The sequence below is a fragment of the Megascapheus bottae genome, chromosome 10 (genome assembly GCF_031878675.1).
Source record: "Megascapheus bottae isolate mThoBot1 chromosome 10, mThoBot2.hap1, whole genome shotgun sequence".
NCBI lineage: Eukaryota > Metazoa > Chordata > Mammalia > Rodentia > Geomyidae > Megascapheus > Megascapheus bottae.
The window spans coordinates 66,055,102-66,075,161 of NC_143518.1; the positions used below are offsets into that span (position 1 = coordinate 66,055,102).

Below are 20,060 nucleotides of genomic sequence, written 5' to 3' on the forward strand. Positions count from 1 at the left end.
AGTGATTGTATATAGAGATTCCCTTCTTGAATACCTGTTTGTTAAACACGTCATTTGAAATATGATGTAGAAATCAATGTTAATAAATTCTTTAATTAAAAAAAAACTTTAGTAGCTCACTAAGAATGGTTGCCCATACAAGTATGAAATTTAACCATAATATTGTAAGTGGTTTTTCTAAGGATTAAATATATAATTTAAGATGTGTAAAATTAATAAATTCATCTACTATAAGGAAAAAAAAATGTCATCTCAAGTCAGAATGTCTCCTTCCAAAAATTAAGCAAGCAAACAACCTGCAAAATGGAACATAGAGAAAAGTAAAATCTTATATGTTGTTACTAGGAACATAAATGAGTGCAGACACTAAAACTATATGGTTTTTAAAAAAAAATTAGGCCGTGAGTTTGGCCCAGTGGTGGAGTGCTTGCCTAGGGTGCACAAAGACTGGTTCAATTCCTTGGTACCACATATGTAGAAAAAGCCAGAAGTGCTGCTGTGGTTCAAGCGGTAGAGCTCCAGCATTGAGAATGTCTAAGGACAGTGCTCAGGCCCTGAGTTCAAGCCCAGGACTGGCAAAAATAACAAAATTTAAAGAAGGCTAGGAGTGTGGCTTAAGTGTGGCCTAGCGACAAAGCTGAGTTCAACCCCCAGTACCAGGGGAAAAAAACACCCAAACAAAACTAACCATATAGAGAAGACCGAAACCTGCCTTCTCCTCCCACAAGCAGGCAGTGGGTTTAGCCCCAGTCCTCTGGTGCACAAAGTTGTAGCCTGAGCTCCAGCTTGCAGTGTGCCTGGGAAACGGGCACTGAATGGGCAGCTCGGGCAGGCTCCCCACTATGTGAGGGAGCTGGCATTGCCCCCAGGCTCACCACACGTTGACCCCCAGTGCCCCCACTGCTTTAGTGCGCTGAGCCGGCTCTGCTCGGAGGCCTGGCTTTCGTCCTGTGGGGGGCCCAGGGACTTTATGGCCCAAGAGGAGGCAGAGTTGGCCTTCAACCAAGAGGCTAGGACACCAAGGCTGAGGGAGTGAGAGGAGGAAGCCATTGTGCCAGGCCCTCTCTAGCCCTGGCCTGTCCAGCAGCGTCGAGCAGCTCCGGGCTGGAATCTGCTTCCTGGGGATTCCTGGGGATGCTGCCCAGCCACACTAGATCACCACATTCTGTGACTGAGAGCTGTGCCTGTGTGGAGGGACCTGGCCCTCTCTCCCGCTCAGAAGTGCCCGGTGACGGGCGGGCACTGAACTGTGGGCGGGGTAGCTCATCCAGAGCAGTGAGGTGTGGGTGCTGAGGGCCCTGCCCTGGGCCAAGTGCGTGTGTTAGGGCCTCAGGCTCTCCTCAGGAAAGCTACCATTGGGGCCACAGGCCCAGTTGGAGTGGATTGGTGGCATCCCTGAGGCCTTTGCCTGCTCTCGGCTTTGATCCTTTGGAGGAGGGTGGAGATGGCATTGGAGCCCCAGGATTGACCTTAACTTCCTCCTGGAGGGGCGCTGAGACGGGGCAAGTGGAGGCTGGAGGCCACGGGGGCGTACCTGGGGCCTCACAGGCTGGGGCCTGGCTCCAGGCAGCTCCCCCTCTCCCCCGCCCTCCGCAAGTGAAGGAGAAGCTGAGGATTTGGTGCAGTTGGAGGACAGAAGCGAGGAGCATTCTCGGGGCTGTGCTGTCCTTCCCTGCCATGTCCTGGGTCCGCAGCCTGGAATCCGGAGCTCCTCCTCACCTGGGCCTTATCGCCTGGTCAGCGAGGAGCCCAGCCAGGGCCCTGCTGCTCCTGGAGCTGGAGCAGAGCGGGTCACAGAGGTGCTCATCTTGGATGTATTTTCCTCTTTTTTTTTTTTTTTTTTGCCAGTCCTGTGCTTAAGCTCAGGGCCTGTGCACTGTCCTTGAGCTTCTTTTGCTCAAGGCTAGAGCTCTACCACTTGAGCCTCAGCACCACTTCTGGCCTTTTCTAAGTATGTGGTACCAAGGAATTGAACCTGGGTCTTTGTGCATGCTAGGCAAGCACTCTACCACTAGGCCAAACTCCCAGCTGCATTTTCCTCTTTTGAGATGGTCTCTATGAAGCCAGGCTGCCATGAACACAAGACCTCTCACCTCGGGCTCCTGCGTGCTGGGGTTTCAGGCCTTCCACTCCATGCTTGGGTACTGGACAGGAAATGTAAGGGACACAAGAAACTTCAGGAGTCAAGATCATTCATTCTTTCTTTCTTGTCAGTCATGGGTCTTGAACTCTGGGCCTGGGTGCTGTCCTTGAGCTCTTCAGTTCAAGGCTACCACCCTACCCCTTGAGCCATAGGTCTGCTTTCAATTTTCTGGTGGTAACTTGGAGATGAGTCTCATGGACTTTAGTGACTTTAGTGCCTGGGCTGTCTTTGAACCAAGATCCTCAGATCTCAGCCTCTTGAGTAGCTAGGATGACAGGCGTGAGCCACCCCGTCCAGCCTAGTTTTTTATTTATTTATTTATTTATTTATTTATTTCCTATGTTTTTAATTGAAAGATTATATTAACACTGATTTTTACCTATTTCAGATGTCATGTTAGTGGTTTATTTTTTAAACAAATATGTGCGTGTGTGTACGGATGCTTTGTGCTCTGTGCTAAACACTGTGCCTAATCCGTGTCCTCTACGCCTGAGTTTCTTACTTGTGTGCCCTCACTTTCTGAGCATGGAAAGCAATACCTTGTAGTCTTTTTTTTTTTTTTGGTTGATCATGAGGCTTGAACTCTGGGCCTGGGCGCTGTCCCTGAGCTCTTTAGCTCTATCCTTTGAGTTTCAGAGCCACTTCTGGTTTTCTAGTGGTTAATTGGAGATAAGAGTCAAGAGTCGGGGGTCCAGGAGTTTGGCCTAGTGGTAGAGTGCTTGCCTAGCATGCATGAAGACCCAGGTTCGATTCCTTGGTACCACATACTTACAAAAAGCCAGAAGTGGTGCTGAGGCTCAAGTGGTAGAGTTCTAGCCTTGAGAAAAATCCAAGGACAGTGCTCAGGCCCTGAGCTCAAGCCCAGGACTGGCAAAAAAAAAAAAAAAAAGAGTCAAGAGTGGGGCCGGGAATTTGGCCTAGTGGTTAAAGTGCTTGCCTAGCATACATGAAGACCCGGGTTCGATTCCTCAAGAGTCTCATGGTCCTTAGTGCCTGGGCTGGCTTTGAACTGCGATCCTAATGGTCTCAGCCTTCTGTGTAGCTAGGATTACAGGTGTGCACCACCACGCCCAGCCCTCTTAATCTTTTAAAAGTAAGTATTACAGCCATCAGTAAATTGCAGTAAATTGTGCTAATAAGAGCAGGTAGAAAGAGTTTTACTCTTGCTGCTGGGCGTAGTGGCTCACACCTGGAATCCTAGCTACTTAGGAAGCTGAGGTCTGAGGATCCCCGTTCAAAGCCAGCCTGGGCAGGAAAGTCTGTGAGACTCTTCTCCAATCAACCAAACTGTCAGTGGTGCTGTGGCTCAAGGGGTAGGGCGGTAGCCTTGAGCTGAAGCCATCAGGGACAAAGCCCAGGCCCAGAGTTTAAGCTTCAGGACCGACAAAAGAAAAGTTTTACTCTTAAAATCAATCAGTATCGCTCCGCCTAGCTCCTCTCGTGTGTAAGCCTTGTGTAGTAAGGTTCCTCGGGATGAGGAAGCTGAGCTTGCCCCAAGTCATATGGCGGCTGCCACAGGGGACATGCCTACTTACCAGATCGGGCTCCTACTACTGCGTTGCCACAGGGTGTAGTGATGGCTGCCTCACCAGGAAGTTTGCACAGCCCCCAGCAGCTAGCGGAAGAAGCAACACGGAAACGGGAGCTGAGGTTAATGAAAAACAGGGAAGCTGCTCAGGAGTGTGGCAGGAAGAAGAAAGAATATGTCAAATGTCTTGAAAATCGTGTGGCAGTGCTTGCAAACCAAAACAAGACCCTCAGTGGGGAACTCAAGGCCCTCCGTGATCTGCCATAAAGCAGAGTAACTGTCTTTGACCTTGATTACTGGGCACTCTAACCAAGGCAGGCCATACAGCGGTCCTTCTAGTCGCCAGTGTGGACTTGTGGAAGGGACATTTGTGACCTTGACTAAGAATCCAGTTTGTCTGAGTGTGTGAACTTGAATTGGGAATATTGTTTCAAGAGTTGGCGTATATTCTGATTACATTTACCAAGCTTATGTCCACATATTTGTCAGTAGCAGGCAAAAACAACAACAACAAAATGTTTTGTTTGCCCTTATGCCCCATTTTTTCCAGGGAGGCTGCTAAAGAATGTCGATGTCGAGAGAAAGAATACATGAAATGTCTGGAAAGTCGAGTTGCAGTGCTGGAAGCTCAGAACAAAAAGCTTATAGAGGAACTTGAAATCTTGAAAGACATTTGCTCTCCCAAAACAGATTAGTAGAAATATGTAACTATGAACTGACTACAGCATGTATCAACCAAGTATCAAACTAAGTACTGTTTTTATTTCTATTACTATCATAGTCTAGTTTTCTTTAAATTGGAGTTTAGTCTTCCCCTTTGTATGACAAAACAGACTCGATCATTGCTAGCTAAAAATGCATGCTGTGTTTCACTCTCCTCCCCCCCCCCCCCCCCCCCCGCCACATGGCCAAACTTGCTCTTTAGTTTCTGCTTAACTTGTGTATAACTGGGCTTATTTTGAGTTTGTTGTTATTGTTGCTTAAATAGCAAAAACTGCAAGGGACAGGGCATAAGCTTTTCTCTCTGGTAGTGGGCTTTGCTTTTTCTTCAGGATTTGTTGATGTGTCATCTTAGTTGCATTGGCCACATATCAGCTTCTTTGTTACTTCTCAGGTCAATGCATAATGTGTAGAAAATCAGCAATAACTCCAGAAGGGAGAAAACACTCTTCTGGGGTTGAGAATGTAGCTTAGTGGTAAGCCTTTACCTAGCCTGCATGAACACCGGGGTTCCATTCCTCGGTACCACAGACACAGAAGAAGCCAGAGTGGTGCTGTGGCTCAAATGGTAGAGGGCTAGTCTTGAGAAAGTCCAAGGACAGTGCTCAGGCTTTGAATTCAAGCCACAGGACTGGCAAAAAATAAATAAATAAATAAATAAATAAATAAATAAATAAATAAATATCAAAAAACCTTCAAAACACTGTCCTGAGCCAATTCATTGACTTCTAATGACTATAATTGGTTGAAATTGCAATATATCTGTAAATATGTATATCTAGCACATGCGCAGTTTAAAAAATTTTAGTACTATCTCTGGACCAAACAGCTTCGTGTGTGTGAGGGGGGGGCATTTTCTTCATGAACAAAGGCTTGGCTGTGCTGTTTCCTTTTCTTTGTGTGCAGTGGATAGAACTGTTCTTTGAGAAAGACACATAGTGAGAACCAGTATAGTTATATCCCTCTCCATGCTGGGGTTGTTTTTTTTTTTTCCCTCCAGACATGGGGCTTGAACTCAGGGCCTGAGCACTGTCCTTGGGTCTTTGTGCATGCTAGGCAAGCACTCCACCTGTAGGCCACGCTCCCAGCCTCCATGCTGGTTTTTGTGTGATGAGTTGTTTTTTGCTGACCACGTTTGTGATTTGTTGGTTTGTTTTTTGAAGTTTGCCACCCTATCCCCTGCTGAAGTGAAATCTTGCTTTTTTTCTTCGCTTTTTTGCTGACCTCAGTATGGGCAAAGAAGCGGTAAAAATTCCTGGGCAGACTTCTTGTGTGCCCAGATGGAAATAGGGCCAATTCCCTGTGATAGCGTTTCTTTAAGGGAAGCTTCCCATGAACATGCAGTGACTGATTAGCCAGTTTGGAGTGAAAATAAAGCAAGAAGAAATACTGGGACTACTGGTGGAGCTCAGCGGAACTGTCTTAGAGTCCAGTGTCGATGAACCCATTCCACGTCTAGGCTGAGCACATTTTATGGGAAATCTTTGTCTTAAGCTTTTTGTTCAAGAACAATAAAAATTTGAATGACAGCGAAGCGATCCAGTGTGGTTGGAGGGAGGCCCGGGAGAGGTGCTCAGCCCTGGAATGGATCCCCTCCCCCAAGGGCTCCTGGAGGCGGCCAGCTGTTGCCAGGGTGGGAGGCTGGGCTGCCCTGGAGGAGGCAGGGTGCGGGCGGGCGCCCGGGTGCGAGCTGCACCTTCCCTGGTGAGCCCGCAGGAGGGGTGAGACGTGGCCACGGCTTCTCCGGCGTGCAGGGCTCATTTCCTCCCCGGTTAGCTGTCAGGACTGTGAGCTGAGCACTGATAAGGAGGCTTGTGGCTGGCAGCAGCATCTCTCCCAGCAGGACAGGGTTTGTCCCGGGGATCCACACACAGCTCCATAGCCATGGTGATGGTTGGCTCAGCCACCTTCCACGGCCTGCCAGAGGTGGACATCCTGTCTGCCTGCGTTGTCCTCACCCTCTGGAGATTAGAGAACAGCATGGTGGCCCCAGTCACCAGGTCCACTGCTCCCCCCCCCCCCCGCTCCCGTCCCCCACCCCCTGCCCTCCACAGGGAGGCACTCCACTCCAACCAGGCTGGGAAGACATTTCCATTTCCAGAGCACACGCCTGTAATCCTAGCCACTTAGGAGGCCGAGATCTCAGGGTCACAGGTCAAAGCCAACCTGGACAGGAAAGCCCAGGAGACTATCTCCAATTACCAGCAAAAGTCTGAAGTGGAGCTCTGGCTCATGTGGTGGAGCACTAGTCTTGAGCAAAAAAGCTCAGGACAGAGCCCAGGCCCCGAGTTCAAGCCCTAGCCCAGCACAACTGGAGCAGTAGGCTGACAAACTGCATTTGGCTGCACCTCACTTGGCCTCAGGGCCTGCTGTTGCACGCGCGCGCGCGCACACACACACACACACACACACACACACACACACACACACACACACACCCCGCCTGATTTGGGGCAGACTGCAACATTCACTTCCTAGCTGCTGTCCGAGGAGGACCAGGTGGAAGCTGGCGTGCATCCTGATCTTTGGGAAAGGCCTGACTTAGCTCTGCAAGAAGTGTTTTCTGTTCTCCAAGCATTTCCTTTCCCCCTGCAAGCCAGGGGAGCAGCTTTTCAAGTCTGCAGTGACCCCGGGACAGAGGCTGCCTCCAGACGCCCAGGCTGAGGGCCAGCTCCTCGTCTGCATGACAAAGGTGCACTGCTCTCTCTAGGAGTCATCTGTCTGTTGTAAAAGTCACCCAATCCACATCCATGCCTCTTGTGGCTGATAGCTAATTGCCCAATTACTTTATTTTCCCAACAGAGCTCTTGGGCTGCTGGAATCCACATTCAGGAACTGGGACCAGCTGCAGGAATCTGAAGGATTTGTCCCCTGTCTGTCTGTCTGTCTGGGCCCATGCCTCATTGTCCCCTCCTGACCTGACCCTGGGCTGAGTCCTCGAATGCCTCCGGTGATGGATAAGCCAGTTGGCTTCTGAGAGCCAGACAAGATAGGAACAAAAAGCAGTCTGAAGTTGAGGAAGCCATCTTGAAAGCCCTGGGGCAGGAGAATGGCCTGGATGGTTAAGCTCCACCAGGGTGCAGGGCCTCTGTGGGGACAGTGTTCCCAGGTCCCCCATTTCCCAGTGACCCCACTCGTCGAGCCCCCACCCAGCACCAGAGCCCCACGCCAGGACCTTCGGGAGGCTGGGTTCTGACTGGTGGTTCCAGTTCTCCCTGGACGGGGCTGGGTCCTGCTCTGGAAACTCAGCAGGCTGTCTGGGAAAGCTGGCACAGAGCAGGCTCCCGTCCAGCTGGTCAGCTGAGCATCGGCACGTCGGGGCAGCAGCCCTGGGACAGCTGGTTCCTGTGGACCCTGATAGCACCTTGGGTGTCCGGTCCACCCAGGCCGGCTGGGTACCCTGTGGGGAGCCACAGGGGTCAAGGGTGATGGAACGCCGACAGGCCAGAGGAGCTCCCCAGGCCGGTCACAGGTCCTGGGTCTCCTGGGAAGGTGACACCTCTGCACCTTTTGGCCTGATTTAAGGCCCAAATGTTTTCATCAAGTAAATCCTTTCCCGCTAATCGCTTGCAAAGAAGGCAGCCGCGCGTCTTTTGAAGCAGGCCAGGTTTTCACCCAGAGTGCCTGTTTGGGCAGGATGCAGGGTGGGGACTGTATTTCCGGGGTCTTCAGATTAGGGGATGTGAACTCCAGGATGGGGCTTGCTTTTGTTTTCTGTGTTGCAAGGCTGGAGATGGGACCCCCGGCTCTTGTACATGCAGCACTCTTTCAGGAGCCCTACTCCAGCCCCCAAGGAGCGATTGGAATTGCTCCTGTAGATTCCAGCTTCCTTGGAAACAGGTGGAAGGGGGAAGAGGACAGGATCCGTGTCTCCGATGAGTCTCTGATTCCCTGTCCTGGGTCAGCGGTTAGGACTTCTGCCCACCTTCCTCCTATCTCTGCCTGTGTGTGGACATGACCCATGGCAAAAGCGCAGGCCTGGTAGCCTCCCTCCCCCCAGCCCAGCATGTTTGTCCCCTAGGCAACACACCCTTCGGCTGGGACGGTCCCCAAGGCTGAGTTATCACCATGCAAGGTCCTCCCAGGCCAGGCCCCACAGGTTATATAGGGCACCCCCAACCAGAGCCCCCCTTTTCCCCCCACATGCCTCTGTGTGAGAAGGGGGCTGCCGATCCCTTCCCCACCATTAAACTTCTTGCTTTGTTCCCTGTACCTGGCCAAGTCCCCAAGTCCACTCCTTAAAACAACCCTGGCTCTGGCGCTAACTCGCTGCCTGACCTTGGGGACATCAAGTAGCTGTTTCATGCTTATTTATGAAATGGACACAATGACAGTCTTCTCTCCTAGCTACTGTGAGAACGGTTCACAGTGCCAAGGGAGTGTGGTAGACCTGAAATCCTAGCACTCAGAAGGTAGAGGCAGGAAGATTGAGAGTCAAGACCCCAGACATTCAACAACAGCTCCCAAACTCAAGACTTCATAATGTATAGATGAACCTACACGTATATATGTCTTACACACACATTTACGTGAATCAGTATATACACATATACCTGTGGGGCTTGAACTCAGGGCCTGGACTCTGTCCCTGAGATTTTTTTTTTTACTCAAGGCTAGTATTCTACCGCTTTGAGCCACAGTGCCACTTCCAGTTTTCTGGTGGTTAATTGGAGAAGAGTCTCACAGACTTTCCTGCCCAGAATAGCTTTGAGCTACAATCCTCAGATCTCAGCCTTCTGAGTAGCTGGGATTATAGCCACCAGTGTCTGATTCAGGATTATTATTTTTTCTCATCTTCTAATTTTAGGTGTATTCCCACTTATTACTACTGTGTACATGCATGTGCAGATGTCGTATGCAAATAGTTATATGCAAATGAATGGGTACATGAACTTGCATGTAGTAGGTTTGAAGCTCATCCAGAGGAAATTCTGCCTGAGAATTCCAGAAGGTTCTCTTCTGTCTGGAATGCCTTAGGAAGGCAGCAAAGATGGCAGGAGAGACCACCGCCATTAGGCCAGAGTACCCCATTGGAGGGCATGGCGGTGACCCATATTCTTGACCTTCTGTCCTCCTGTTCACTTCTGCAAGTGGAACACAAGAGGGGAGGCAGTCAGGCTGGGCTTCTTCCCACCACCCTCAGATCCTTGAGCCTGGAGGGGCCTTTCGGCTCTGAGGACAGATGGCTTCATTAATAGTCTAGGCAGGTGGTTTCCATATGGAAACAGAGCTGGAGGCTACTCCTCCCCCTGCACAGCGAGGGGTGGGGGAAGTGTTCGACAGTATTTTTTTTTTTTTTTTGCCAGTCTTGGGGACTGAACTCAGGGCCTGAGCACTGTCCTTGGGCTTTCTCAAGGCTAGAGCTCTACCACTTGAGCCTCAGCACCACTTCTGGCTTTTTCTATACATGTGGTACCGAGGAATAGAACCCGGGTCTTCGTGCATGCTAGGCAAGCACTTTAACCACTAGGCCAAACTCCCGGCCTCCCTAGCTCCCTTTTTAAAATTGTTTTATTATTATTTTTTTTTTTTGCCAGTCCTGGGGTGTGAACTCAGGGCCCGGGCTCTGGCCTTGAGCTTCTGTTGCTCTAGGCTAGCGTTCTATCACTTGAGTCACAGTGCCCCTTCTAGCTTTTTCTGTGTTTGTGGAACTGAGGAATCAAACCCAGGGCTCCATACATGCTAGGCAAGCACCCAACACTAAGCCCTGTTCCCAGCCCCATGTTTGCTGTTCTTGTTCCTATGAGTTTTAGAAAACCCAGGGCCCTGAGAATGCAGAGTAAAGAGATGACATTGCTGACAAGTCCTCCTCGAGTGCTTGCTAAGCTCAGGCACTGGGCTAATCACGTTGGCCTGTTCATTCAGAGGCAAGAAGGAGGCTCTGGGGTGGTGAGCGGCTGGCAGGTGCATTTGAAATGCATGGGTTTGGAAAGCGCTGGGCTCTCCGGGGCTGACTGCACCTGCCTCGCGCGCCGGCCTCAGCTGCCCATGCGTCCGAGAGCCCCAGGCGAGTGGTGGTGGTGGAGCTGGCTCCCAGGGGAGGCCCCGGGGCGGGGCGGGTGCCGGCGGACCAGCGGGCCCTGGACGGGGCGGGGGCGGTGGGCACGGAGGGGTGGAGGGATTCTGCCCACTGAGGGGATTCCTAGGGCAGTAGCCAGAGATGGCACAGCGCTGCCTTCCACGTCCGCAAGCACCTTTACCCAGAGTGGAACCGGGGAGATTTCGAGAGGCGGAAGCGTGGCGGGTGGACGGGGAGGCTCCAGGCCCTGGTGGAGGCCAGACGGCCGGGGCTCGCGCAGGCCGCCGGGCTGTGTCCCTCTAGACCCCTCCCCACTCGCTCGGCTCCCCGGGGTCTGCGGAGGGTGTGACCTCCCCTCCCCCGCCACGGCCGGCTATAAAGCGCGCCGGCCCCGGCTCTCCGCACCCTCCCCGCGCTCCCCGCGCTCCCCGCGCCCCCGGACGGCGCCATGTGCTCCCCGGGGCTCTGCTGGGCGCTCTGCGTGCTGGCCCTCGGGGGCCCCGCGGCGGCCCTGACCGGGGAGCAGGTGCTGGGCCGCCTGCTGCAGCAGCTGCGGCTGAGCCAGGCGCCGGCGCTGGGCCCGGCGGACGCGCAGGGCCTGGCCATCCCGGCCCACGTGCGGGCCCAGTACGTGGCTCTGCTCCACCGCAGCCACGGCGACCGCTCCCGCGGGAAGAGGTTCAGCCAGCACTTCCAGGGTGAGGCCCGGGGCGGAGGGCGGCGGGCAGGCGGGGCGCAGCGGGGCGGAGCGGGGCCGGGTGGCGGCGGGGCCGCTGAGCGCGCTGCGTCCGTCCGCAGAGGTGGCGGGCCGGCTCCTGGTGTCCGAGGCGTCCACGCACGTGCTGGTGTTCGGCCTGGAGCAGCGGCTGCCGGCCAACCGCGAGCTGGTGCAGGCGGTGCTGCGGCTCTTCCAGCAGCCGGCGCCCAGGGCGGCGGCGCCACCGCGCAGGCCGGAGCGCAGCGCGCGCGCGCAGGTCACCGTGGAGTGGCTGCGCGTCCTGGACGACGGCTCCAACCGCACCTGGCTCATCGACTCCAGGTGGGGGCGGCGGGGGGCGGCAGGGGGGCGGGGGCGGCCGGCGCTCCCCAGGCCTCGCTCACGGCGGCCGCGCCCCCTCCAGGCTGGTGTCCGTGCACGACAGCGGCTGGAAGGCCTTCGACGTGACCGAGGCCGTGACCTTCTGGCAGCAGCTGAGCCGGCCCCGGCCGCCGCTGCTGCTGCAGGTGTCGGTGCGCCGGGAGCCGCTGGGCCCCGGCTCTCCGGGCGCGCACCGGCTGGTCCGCTTCGGGGCGCAAGGCCCGGCGGGGGGCGCCGCTCCGCAGCTGGAGCTGCACACGCTGGACCTCAAGGACTACGGGTAGGAGGGGCTGGGGGGGCGGAGGGGGCGGAGGGGGGTGGAGGGGGCTCCCACGGGAAGGGGTCGGCTGGCGAAGTGGACCCCGCCCCGCCTCGTCCCGCCCCGGCCCCGCCCCCGGCCCCGCCGGCCGCTCTCCTCCAGGCCCCACCCCCTCCTCCCGGGCCCCGCCCCGCCAGGCCTCTGACCTCCACCCCTTCCTATCCTGCCCCGCCCTCCGCCCCGCCCCTGGTCTTCGGCCCCGATCCCTCCTCGACTTCCGCCCCGCCCCTGGTCTTCGGCCCCGCCCCCTCCTCGACCTCTGCCCGCCCCTCGTCTTCGGCCCCGCCCCGCCCTGACCTCCGCCCCGCCCCTCGTCTTCGGCCCCGCCCCGCCCTGACCTCCGCCCCGCCTCTGCAGGGCTCAGGGCAATTGCCCCCCGGACGCCCCGGTGACGGAAGGCACGCGCTGCTGCCGACAGGAGACCTACCTGGACCTGCAGGGGCTGCGGTGGGCGGAGCACTGGGTGCTGGAGCCCCCGGGCTTCCTGGTCCACGAGTGCGCGGGCAGCTGCCCGCAGCCCCCGGAGCCCGCGGCGCTGCGGTGGCGGTTCCTGGGCCCGCGGCAGTGCGTGGCCTCGGAGATGGCCTCGCTGCCCGTGATCGTCAGCAGGGCCGGGGCCGGGGCCGGCAGGGCGCGGCCTCAGGTGGTCAGCCTGCCCAACATGAGGGTGCAGCGCTGCGGCTGCGCCTCGGACGGGGCGCTGGTGCCCCGGCGCCTGCTCCCATAGGCGGCCCGCGGGGCTGCCCTGTGGGTCTGTCCTCGTGGATCTGTCCCGTGGGTCTGCCCCGTGGGTCCCCGTGGGTCTGTCCCCTTGGGTCCCCGTGGGTCTGTCCTGGCTCCCGTGGGTCTGCCCCCGTGGGTCTGTCCTCGGGGGTCTGTCCTCGTGGGTCTGTCCCCGTGGGTCCCCGTGGATCTGTCCCCGTGGGTCTGTCCTCGTGGGTCCCCGTGGGTCTGTCCTGGCTCCCGTGGGTCTGTCCCCTTGGGTCCCCGTGGATCTGCCCCCGTGGGTCTGTCCCCTTGGGTCCCCGTGGGTCTGCCCCCGTGGGTCTGTCCTCGTGGGTCCCCGTGGGTCTGTCCTCGTGGGTCCCCGTGGATCTGCCCCCGTGGGTCTGTCCCCTTGGGTCCCCGTGGGTCTGCCCCCGTGGGTCTGTCCTCGTGGGTCCCCGTGGGTCTGTCCTCGTGGGTCCCCGTGGGTCTGCCCCTGTGGGTCTGTCCTCGTGGGTCCCCGTGGGTCTGTCCTCGTGGGTCTGCCCCCGTGGGTCTGTCCTCGTGAGTCCCCATGGGTCTGCCTCCGTGGGTCCCCGTGGGTCTGTCCTCGTGGGTCTGCCCCCGTGGGTCTGTCCTCGTGGGTCCCCGTGGGTCTGCCCCCGTGGGTCTGTTCTCGTGGGTCCCCGTGGGTCTGTCCTCGTGGGTCTGCCCCCGTGGGTCTGTCCTCGTGGGTCTGTCCTCGTGGGTCCCCGTGGGTCTGCCCCCGTGGGTCTGTCCCCTTGGGTCCCCGTGGGTCTGCCTCCGTAGGTCCCCGTGGGTCTGTCCTCGTGGGTCCCCGTGGGTCTGTCCTCGTGGGTCTGCCCCCGTGGGTCTGTCCCCTTGGGTCCCCGTGGGTCTGTCCTTGTGGGTCCCCGTGGGTCTGTCCTCGTGGGTCCCCGTGGGTCTGTCCTCGTGGGTCTGCCCCCGTGGGTCTGTCCCCTTGGGTCCCCGTGGGTCTGTCCTTGTGGGTCCCCGTGGGTCTGTCCTCGTGGGTCCCCGTGGGTCTGTCCTCGTGGGTCTGCCCCCGTGGGTCTGTCCCCTTGGGTCCCCGTGGGTCTGTCCTTGTGGGTCCCCGTGGGTCTGCCTCCGTGGGTCCCCGTGGGTCTGTCCTCGTGGGTCTGATCCCGTGCGTCCCTGTGAGTCCCCCCCCCCCCCCCCCCCCGGCCGGCTCCGGAGCAGCAGCGTCCGCCGACCTCCGCTCCACGCGAGACGCGCCCCTCTCCCTCGTGGTGCCCTACCCCGCGTGGCCAACGCCCCTTCCTCCTGGCCCCACCATCTTAGCACTTAGGAGGGTGCGGCGGCCCCACCCCGCACACGCGAGGCCCAGCCCCGGCCTGGGCCCCGGCTCTTGGCCTGACCCCAGCAGCACTCATCCCCGCGGCCACCGCATGTATGGATCGAGGGTGTTTTGTACTTAGAAAAAGCAACTGCGTGCCAGTAATCTGAAGAAACAAAATAAAAGTGATGTTTCCTGTGCCTCTGCCTTTCATTACTGCAGTCCACATAGCGAGGGCCAGGGGAGTGAGAGGAGCTCAGGGACCCCACCAAGGCCCCGAGTTCAAGCCCATGATTGGGAAAAAAACCCCAAAACAAAAAACTGGGGGGTGGGAGAGGAGAACAAATGTGAGAGGCGCCTGCGGAAAGCCCCGTCAGTCTACACGGGCTCCTATGGGATCTGGTCAAGTGCCAGGATTAAAGGCCGTGTGCTCTGGGGATGACGACTAGAGAATGGTTTCTCATTTGATCTGATTTGTTTTTAATAATAAGTATGGATTATCTGTAATATAATAAAGGCAAACCATGCCTCCCTGGAAAGTCACCAGGCAGGAGGACAGGTGGGGGGGGGTGTGTGCAAGGACCTGCCTGCCCTCGGCTTAGGGCAGGGCAGCTCACAGCCTGGATTACTTCAGTTCGTCAACACATGTCTGCTATTTAGAGAGAAGCCAGTAGGAAGGTCTGAAGAACAGGGACTCTGGAGTCGTAAAGACAGAAGACAAAGAGGCTGAGAGCTCAGGACAGGGAGGAGGGAGGAGGGACAGAGTAGGACAGGCTGGTGGCTCAGCGGTGGCTGGAAGAACCAGAGTGGAGGGCTGGAGGACAGTCCTGCAGCCAGGGTGACTGCTTCTCTGTTGGGACATTGCTGGCTCCCAGCAGACAGGTACAGATACCAGAAAGTCAGGGCAGTACGTGCTGATTGGCTGGATCCTCCTGGAGTGGGCTGGGGTCCCCAGGTGGCTGGTGAGAGTGACAGGCTCAACCACGGCTCCAGAAGCCAGACCCGGGGGCCTACCTGCCCTGCAGACCCACCTATTCCAGAGGCTGAGGTGGGATGTCATCAGGCTGTCCCAGGCGAGAGGCCTGGGTCCTCCACCTCTTGTTCTGTAGGCTGGCGCTGGAGTTGAAAGACCACGCCCCTGAAGGAAGTGCAGCTGGGTGCTGCTCACAGGGGGGTGAAGAGGGCTGGCTGGAGCTATCTTACCTGGCAGGCCTGCTGAAGGCTCAGCTGGCACAGGAAGATCAGCCTCACCCAGCTCTAGCCTGTTCCCACTCCTTCACAGTCTCTCCAGCCTTCTCCAAGGGCGCTGTCAGACGCCTCCCCACCATTTCCTCAGACCCTATGTCAGGACCCCCACTTTCCTCAGACCCTGTCAGATGCCTCCCCACCGTTTCCCAAGACTGCACGCCAGGAACGCCCCTTTTCCTCAGGCCCTATGTCAGGACCCCCCACTTTCCTCGGACCCTGTCAGATGCCTCCACACTGTTCCCTCAGACCCTATGTCAGACAGCCCCCTTTTCCTCAGACCCTATGTCAGACACCCCCTATTTTCCTCAGGCCCAAGGGCTGTCAGGCTTGGGGTAACCGAGCCTGTACTTTAACCACTAGGCCATACTGCCACATTGCCTCCATGAAGAGCTCTTAAAGCCCCAAACCAAGAGAGAAGATGTAGAAGCAGCCTGCGTGTCTGTCCAGCAGGAAAATAGACATGAGTAGGCTGCTTTGCAGCTGGGCGCTGCAATCCCAGTTACTCAGGAGGCTCAGACCTGAGGGTCAAGGTCAAAGCCAGCCAGCCCGGGGAAGAATGCTGGCAGTGGAGCTGAGGCTCAAGAGGTAGAGCACTGGTCTGAGCAAAGCTCAGGGCCGGCACCGAGGTCCTGAGTTCAAGCCCAGGGCTGGCACAAAAATCATATCAATAAAACATTTTAAGCTGGATGATGTTCTGTAAAGTCAAGGACTTTTATCCTTTTTTTTGGGTGGGTCCTGGGTCTTGAACTCGGCCTGGGCGCTGTCCCCGAGCTCTTCAGCTCAAGGCTACGCCCTACCCTTGAGCCAAGCCCCACTTCCCGTTTTCTAGAGGCTCATGGAGATCAGAGTCTCAGGTCCCTTAGTGCCCGGGCTGGTTTTGAACCTCGGTCCCCAGATCTCAGGATGACAGGCGTGCTCGGCTTCCTCATCCAGTCTATCCCCAAGCCTGGCCCAGCCAATGTCCCGACTGAGTTAGGAGGGTGGCTAACCCGGGAGGGCGCTGGGTGTGGCCGGCGGGGGCGTGGCCGGGTCCAGGACATGGCCAGCGCGGGGCGTGGCCGGATCCGAGGGCGTGGCCAGCGCGGGGCGTGGCCGAGCCCGGGGAGCGTGGTCGGAGGGGGCGTGGCCAACGCGGGGCGTGGCCTCCGGCCGCCCCTCCTCCTCGCGCCTTCCTGAAGGCCCAGGTTCTGAGGCGGCGCCCGGGGCCCGGCTCCCGGCTCCGCGCGCCATCGCGAGCCCGGCTCGCGCTAGTCCCCTCCGCACGCTGCGGCCGCCCCGCCGCTCCCCGCGTGGGCCGAGCCGCAGCTCGGGCTGCCGCGGCCGGTCTGCCCCGCCGCGGCGGCCGGAGCCCCGGGAGCGGCGCGCGCGTCCGGCACCGGAAGCCTCCCGCCCGCCCCGGGCGCGCGCCACGCGGGCTTCGCGGCGGCGGCCGCGGATTGGCTGCGGCGGTCACGGGGCGCTCGGCGGGCGGCCGGGGCTGTCGCGGCCGGCGGGCTCGGCGGGCCGCAGCCATGAGCGTGGGCTTCATCGGCGCGGGCCAGCTGGCGTGTGCGCTGGCGCGGGGCTTCACGGCGGCGGGTGAGCGCGGGCGAGGGCCGGCGGGGCGCCGGGGAGGCGGGCGGCGCCCGCGGGCCTCCTCCGTGCCGCCCCGGCTCGGCCGCGGGCGGGCCCTGACCCCCGGGCGCCGTCTTCCCAGGCATCTTGTCCGCCCACAGAATAATGGCCAGCTCCCCAGAAATGGACCTGCCCACCGTGTCCGCGCTCCGGGTAGGTGGGCGCGGGGCGCGGGAGGGCCGGGAGCCCCGGCGTGGGGGTGGGGCCCGGGACCACGCGGGGCGGGGCTGGCCGGGCCCGGCCGGCAGGGCGGGCGGGCGCTCGGAGGCCTGGGCGCTGCTGCCCCGCCGTCTCCGCCTGCAGAAGATGGGCGTGAGCCTGACCCGAAGCAACAAGGAGACGGTGCGGCACAGCGACGTGCTGTTCCTGGCGGTGAAGCCGCCCATCATCCCCTTCGTCTTGGATGAGATCGCGGCCGACGTGCGGGCGCGGCACATCGTGGTCTCCTGCGCCGCGGGCGTCACCATCAGCTCGGTGGAGAAGGTGCCGGCGTGGGGGCCGGGGCGGCGGGCGGGCGCGGCCGGCGGGGCCGGGCCGGCCGGCACCAGCCCTCCGCGCGCTCCCTCCCGCTCCAGAAGCTCCGCGCCTTCCAGCCGGCCCCCAAGGTGATTCGCTGCATGACCAACACGCCGGTGGTGGTGCGCGAGGGCGCCACGGTGTACGCCACGGGCTCGCACGCGCTGGTGGAGGACGGGCAGCTCCTGGAGCAGCTCATGAGCAGCGTGGGCTTCTGCACCGAGGTGGAGGAGGACCTGATCGACGCCGTCACGGGGCTCAGCGGCAGCGGGCCTGCCTACGTGAGCCCCCGCCGCGCCCGGGCTGGGGCGGGGGCTGGCGGGAGAGGACGCCCCGACCCCGGCCCAGCTCAGCGCCTGTCTCCGCAGGCGTTCATGGCCCTGGACGCGCTGGCCGACGGCGGGGTGAAGATGGGTGTGCCCAGGCGCCTGGCCCTCCGCCTGGGGGCCCAGGCCTTGCTGGTCAGTGGCTTTCTCCGGCACGTCTGGGCTCCGGTGTCGTGGGGCCCCAGGAGCAGTGGCTGTGGGAAGCGAGCCCGTCCCCTCCCTCCTCACAGTCCTCCTCGTTCTCAGGGTGCTGCCAAGATGCTGCTGGACTCCGAGGACCATCCCGGCCAGCTCAAGGACAACGTCTGCTCCCCCGGGGGGGCCACCATCCATGCACTGCACTTCCTGGAGAGCGGCGGCTTCCGCTCCCTGCTCATCAATGCAGTGGAGGCCTCTTGTACCCGGACGCGGTGTGTACCCCGCGTTCGTGGGGGTGGGGGGAGGCCTCCGCCCGGGCAGGGGCTAGGAGGCCGGCACCCTGGGGTTCTGCTGTCAAGCAGCAGTGGTGTCTGTTTTGTTGATGGATACAGTGTGCCAGCTTTGTGGGGCAGAGCATCTGCTCCACCTGAGTTCTGAGAGCTGGGACTGACCTTGAGTTGTAGGTGGGGAAAATTCAAGGTCAAACAGCGAGGGTTGGAGCCAGGATTCACCATCTTCTCCAGCGGCAAGCCTGTGGTGTTCACAGAGCCTCCCTCCTCCTCAATCACAGAGACACTGGGGCTCTGTCCACCTCTGGTCAGATGACAGACATAAGCAAACCCCTACTTGAGTTAAACAAGGCTTTTGATAAGTTTGGGGGGCTGGGTGATGGTGGCTCACGCCTGTAATCCTTGCTACTCAGGAGGCTGAGATCTGAGGATTGCAATTTGAAGCCTATCTGGTAGCACGTTAGCCTTGAGCAAAAGGAACTTAGGGACAGTGCCCAGGCCCAGAGCTCTAGGCCCAGGACAGCCCCCAACCCCTCAAAACAGAAGCGTTGGGAGGAGCCTTGGTTTGGGTTCTAATTTTCCGTGGTGTCGAGTGGAGTCTGGTGCTGTGTGGCTCCGAGGCTTCTCGACTCTAACCCTGGGACTTCATCTGCAGAGAGCTACAGTCCATGGCTGACCAAGAAAAGATCTCTCCGGCTGCTGTCAAGAAAACCCTCCTGGACAGAGTGAAGCTGGAGTCCGCTGCTGTGGCCACCCCGGCCCCGGGTGGCCCCAGCAGGCTCCTCACCAGAGTCCCAGCTCCAGAAGGGAAGGAGGACTGAGCTCCCTGTCTCCTGCCCTTCACAGCCACCTGGTCAGCTCCCGGTCCTTGGGATCCAAAGGCCAGGCAGTGTGCGGTCTGCAGTCCAGAGCCGAGCCGTGGTGAAGCAGGGGCCAGGGCTGTCGCCAGGCAGCCGTGTGCCCCGCTGTGGTGGAGAAGGGCTGGGCCCGGGGTCAGCACCCCCTCCCACTTCAGCCGAGTCCTAGGGCCGGGCCCAAGGCTAGGTGTCAGGAAGAAGGTCACACCAGGGTTGGCCCCTGGGTTGCTGTGTGGGGAGAAGTTCGTGGAACTATCGCAGCTCACCACAGCGCTCAGCTGTCTCGCTTCGTAGGTCTCCCGTCTAGAGTGCTCAGCAGGATGTTTCGCTGCTTTAATAAAGTCTAGTCTTTGCTTCTTCATTCTGAAGACACGAGGCCCTCACCAGGCCTGTCCCTCGAATCCCGGCTTGCACTGCGTGCGGGCTGGGTTGGGAAATGTGTGGATGAACGCTGAGTCCAGGTCTTGGGTTCTGCCACTCCAGAGCACTCCACCTGAAAGGCGGCTGAGCTTCCAGACCTCACCAGACCTCACCCTTCCCCGCCCCTGGAAAAACACAAGTCACCTCTCTTGGGAAGACATGGAGGGAGTTAGGGACGGGTGTGGGGGGGGACTGCTGGGCAGGACACCCAGCCCAGAGCTGGAGCCCGGTGTGTCCAGCCAGCTTGCTCTGCCCCGGGTCTTGGTGGCCTGGCTCCAGCTCCACCTCCGAGCCCACAAGCTGCTGTGAGTCTACACAGTACCTGTGCATGCCCGCCCTGCCCACGCCGCAGGGATCGCCCGTGGTCTGCGGCATCTCACACCAGTGGCAGGGAGCACGTGGGAGGCCCGTGTCACTGCTGCAGGAATGACTTTGCTGCGTTTGTGGAGGCCACACAGGGTGTGAAGGGTGTGAGGAACCCCAGTGTGGTGGATGGCTGGTGACCTGAAGGGACAGCACTTAGGGAAACGCCTGGCAAGTCCGCACAGTTGTACCGGTGCCACCGAGAATGCCCGTCAGCTGCCGACGGCTGAGGAAAGGTGTTAGGCTCATTCCCCAGGAGAGAGGAAGTCCTGCGTGTCTCATGAAACACTGAGAAACTGAGCAAGAGAAGCCAGCCACCCACAAGCACTGAGTCATTCGGTGTGGACCTGATCGGCTCTGTCCTGCACCAGACGCATGAGCCGTCCGGACAGGACTCCCTTCATCCCCACTCCCTGCAAGGCAGAGGAGCTACTGAGGGTCTAACTTGCCAGGCCCTG

General features: G+C 59.0%; 2 protein-coding genes and 1 pseudogene across 3 annotated transcripts; all 3 read left to right on the forward strand.

Annotated features, from left to right (window-relative positions):
* Positions 1-3,600: 3,600 nt before the first annotated feature.
* On the forward strand, positions 3,601-3,948 carry LOC150058643 (cAMP-responsive element modulator pseudogene; annotated as a pseudogene).
* Positions 3,949-10,858: 6,910 nt separating this feature from the next.
* Positions 10,859-12,534, forward strand: LOC150058644 (left-right determination factor 2-like). The gene is made up of 4 exons (XM_090339973.1): positions 10,859-11,108; positions 11,209-11,449; positions 11,532-11,768; positions 12,165-12,534. Exons 1-4 carry the CDS (start codon positions 10,859-10,861, stop codon positions 12,532-12,534), a joined length of 1,098 nt encoding a protein of 365 aa, XP_090196099.1.
* Positions 12,535-16,502: 3,968 nt separating this feature from the next.
* On the forward strand, positions 16,503-19,180 carry Pycr2 (pyrroline-5-carboxylate reductase 2). Of its 2 annotated transcripts, none has more exons than XM_090341572.1 (7): positions 16,503-16,656; positions 16,775-16,845; positions 16,996-17,175; positions 17,268-17,489; positions 17,577-17,669; positions 17,781-17,944; positions 18,618-19,180. In XM_090341572.1, the coding sequence occupies exons 1-7, from the start codon at positions 16,590-16,592 to the stop codon at positions 18,781-18,783; spliced, it is 963 nt and encodes a 320-aa protein (XP_090197698.1). In that variant the 5' UTR covers positions 16,503-16,589; the 3' UTR covers positions 18,784-19,180. The 2 variants fall into 2 exon arrangements, with proteins under 2 accessions (XP_090197698.1, XP_090197699.1); XM_090341573.1 differs by having other exon boundaries at positions 16,579-16,656; positions 16,794-16,845.
* Positions 19,181-20,060: the final 880 nt, after the last annotated feature.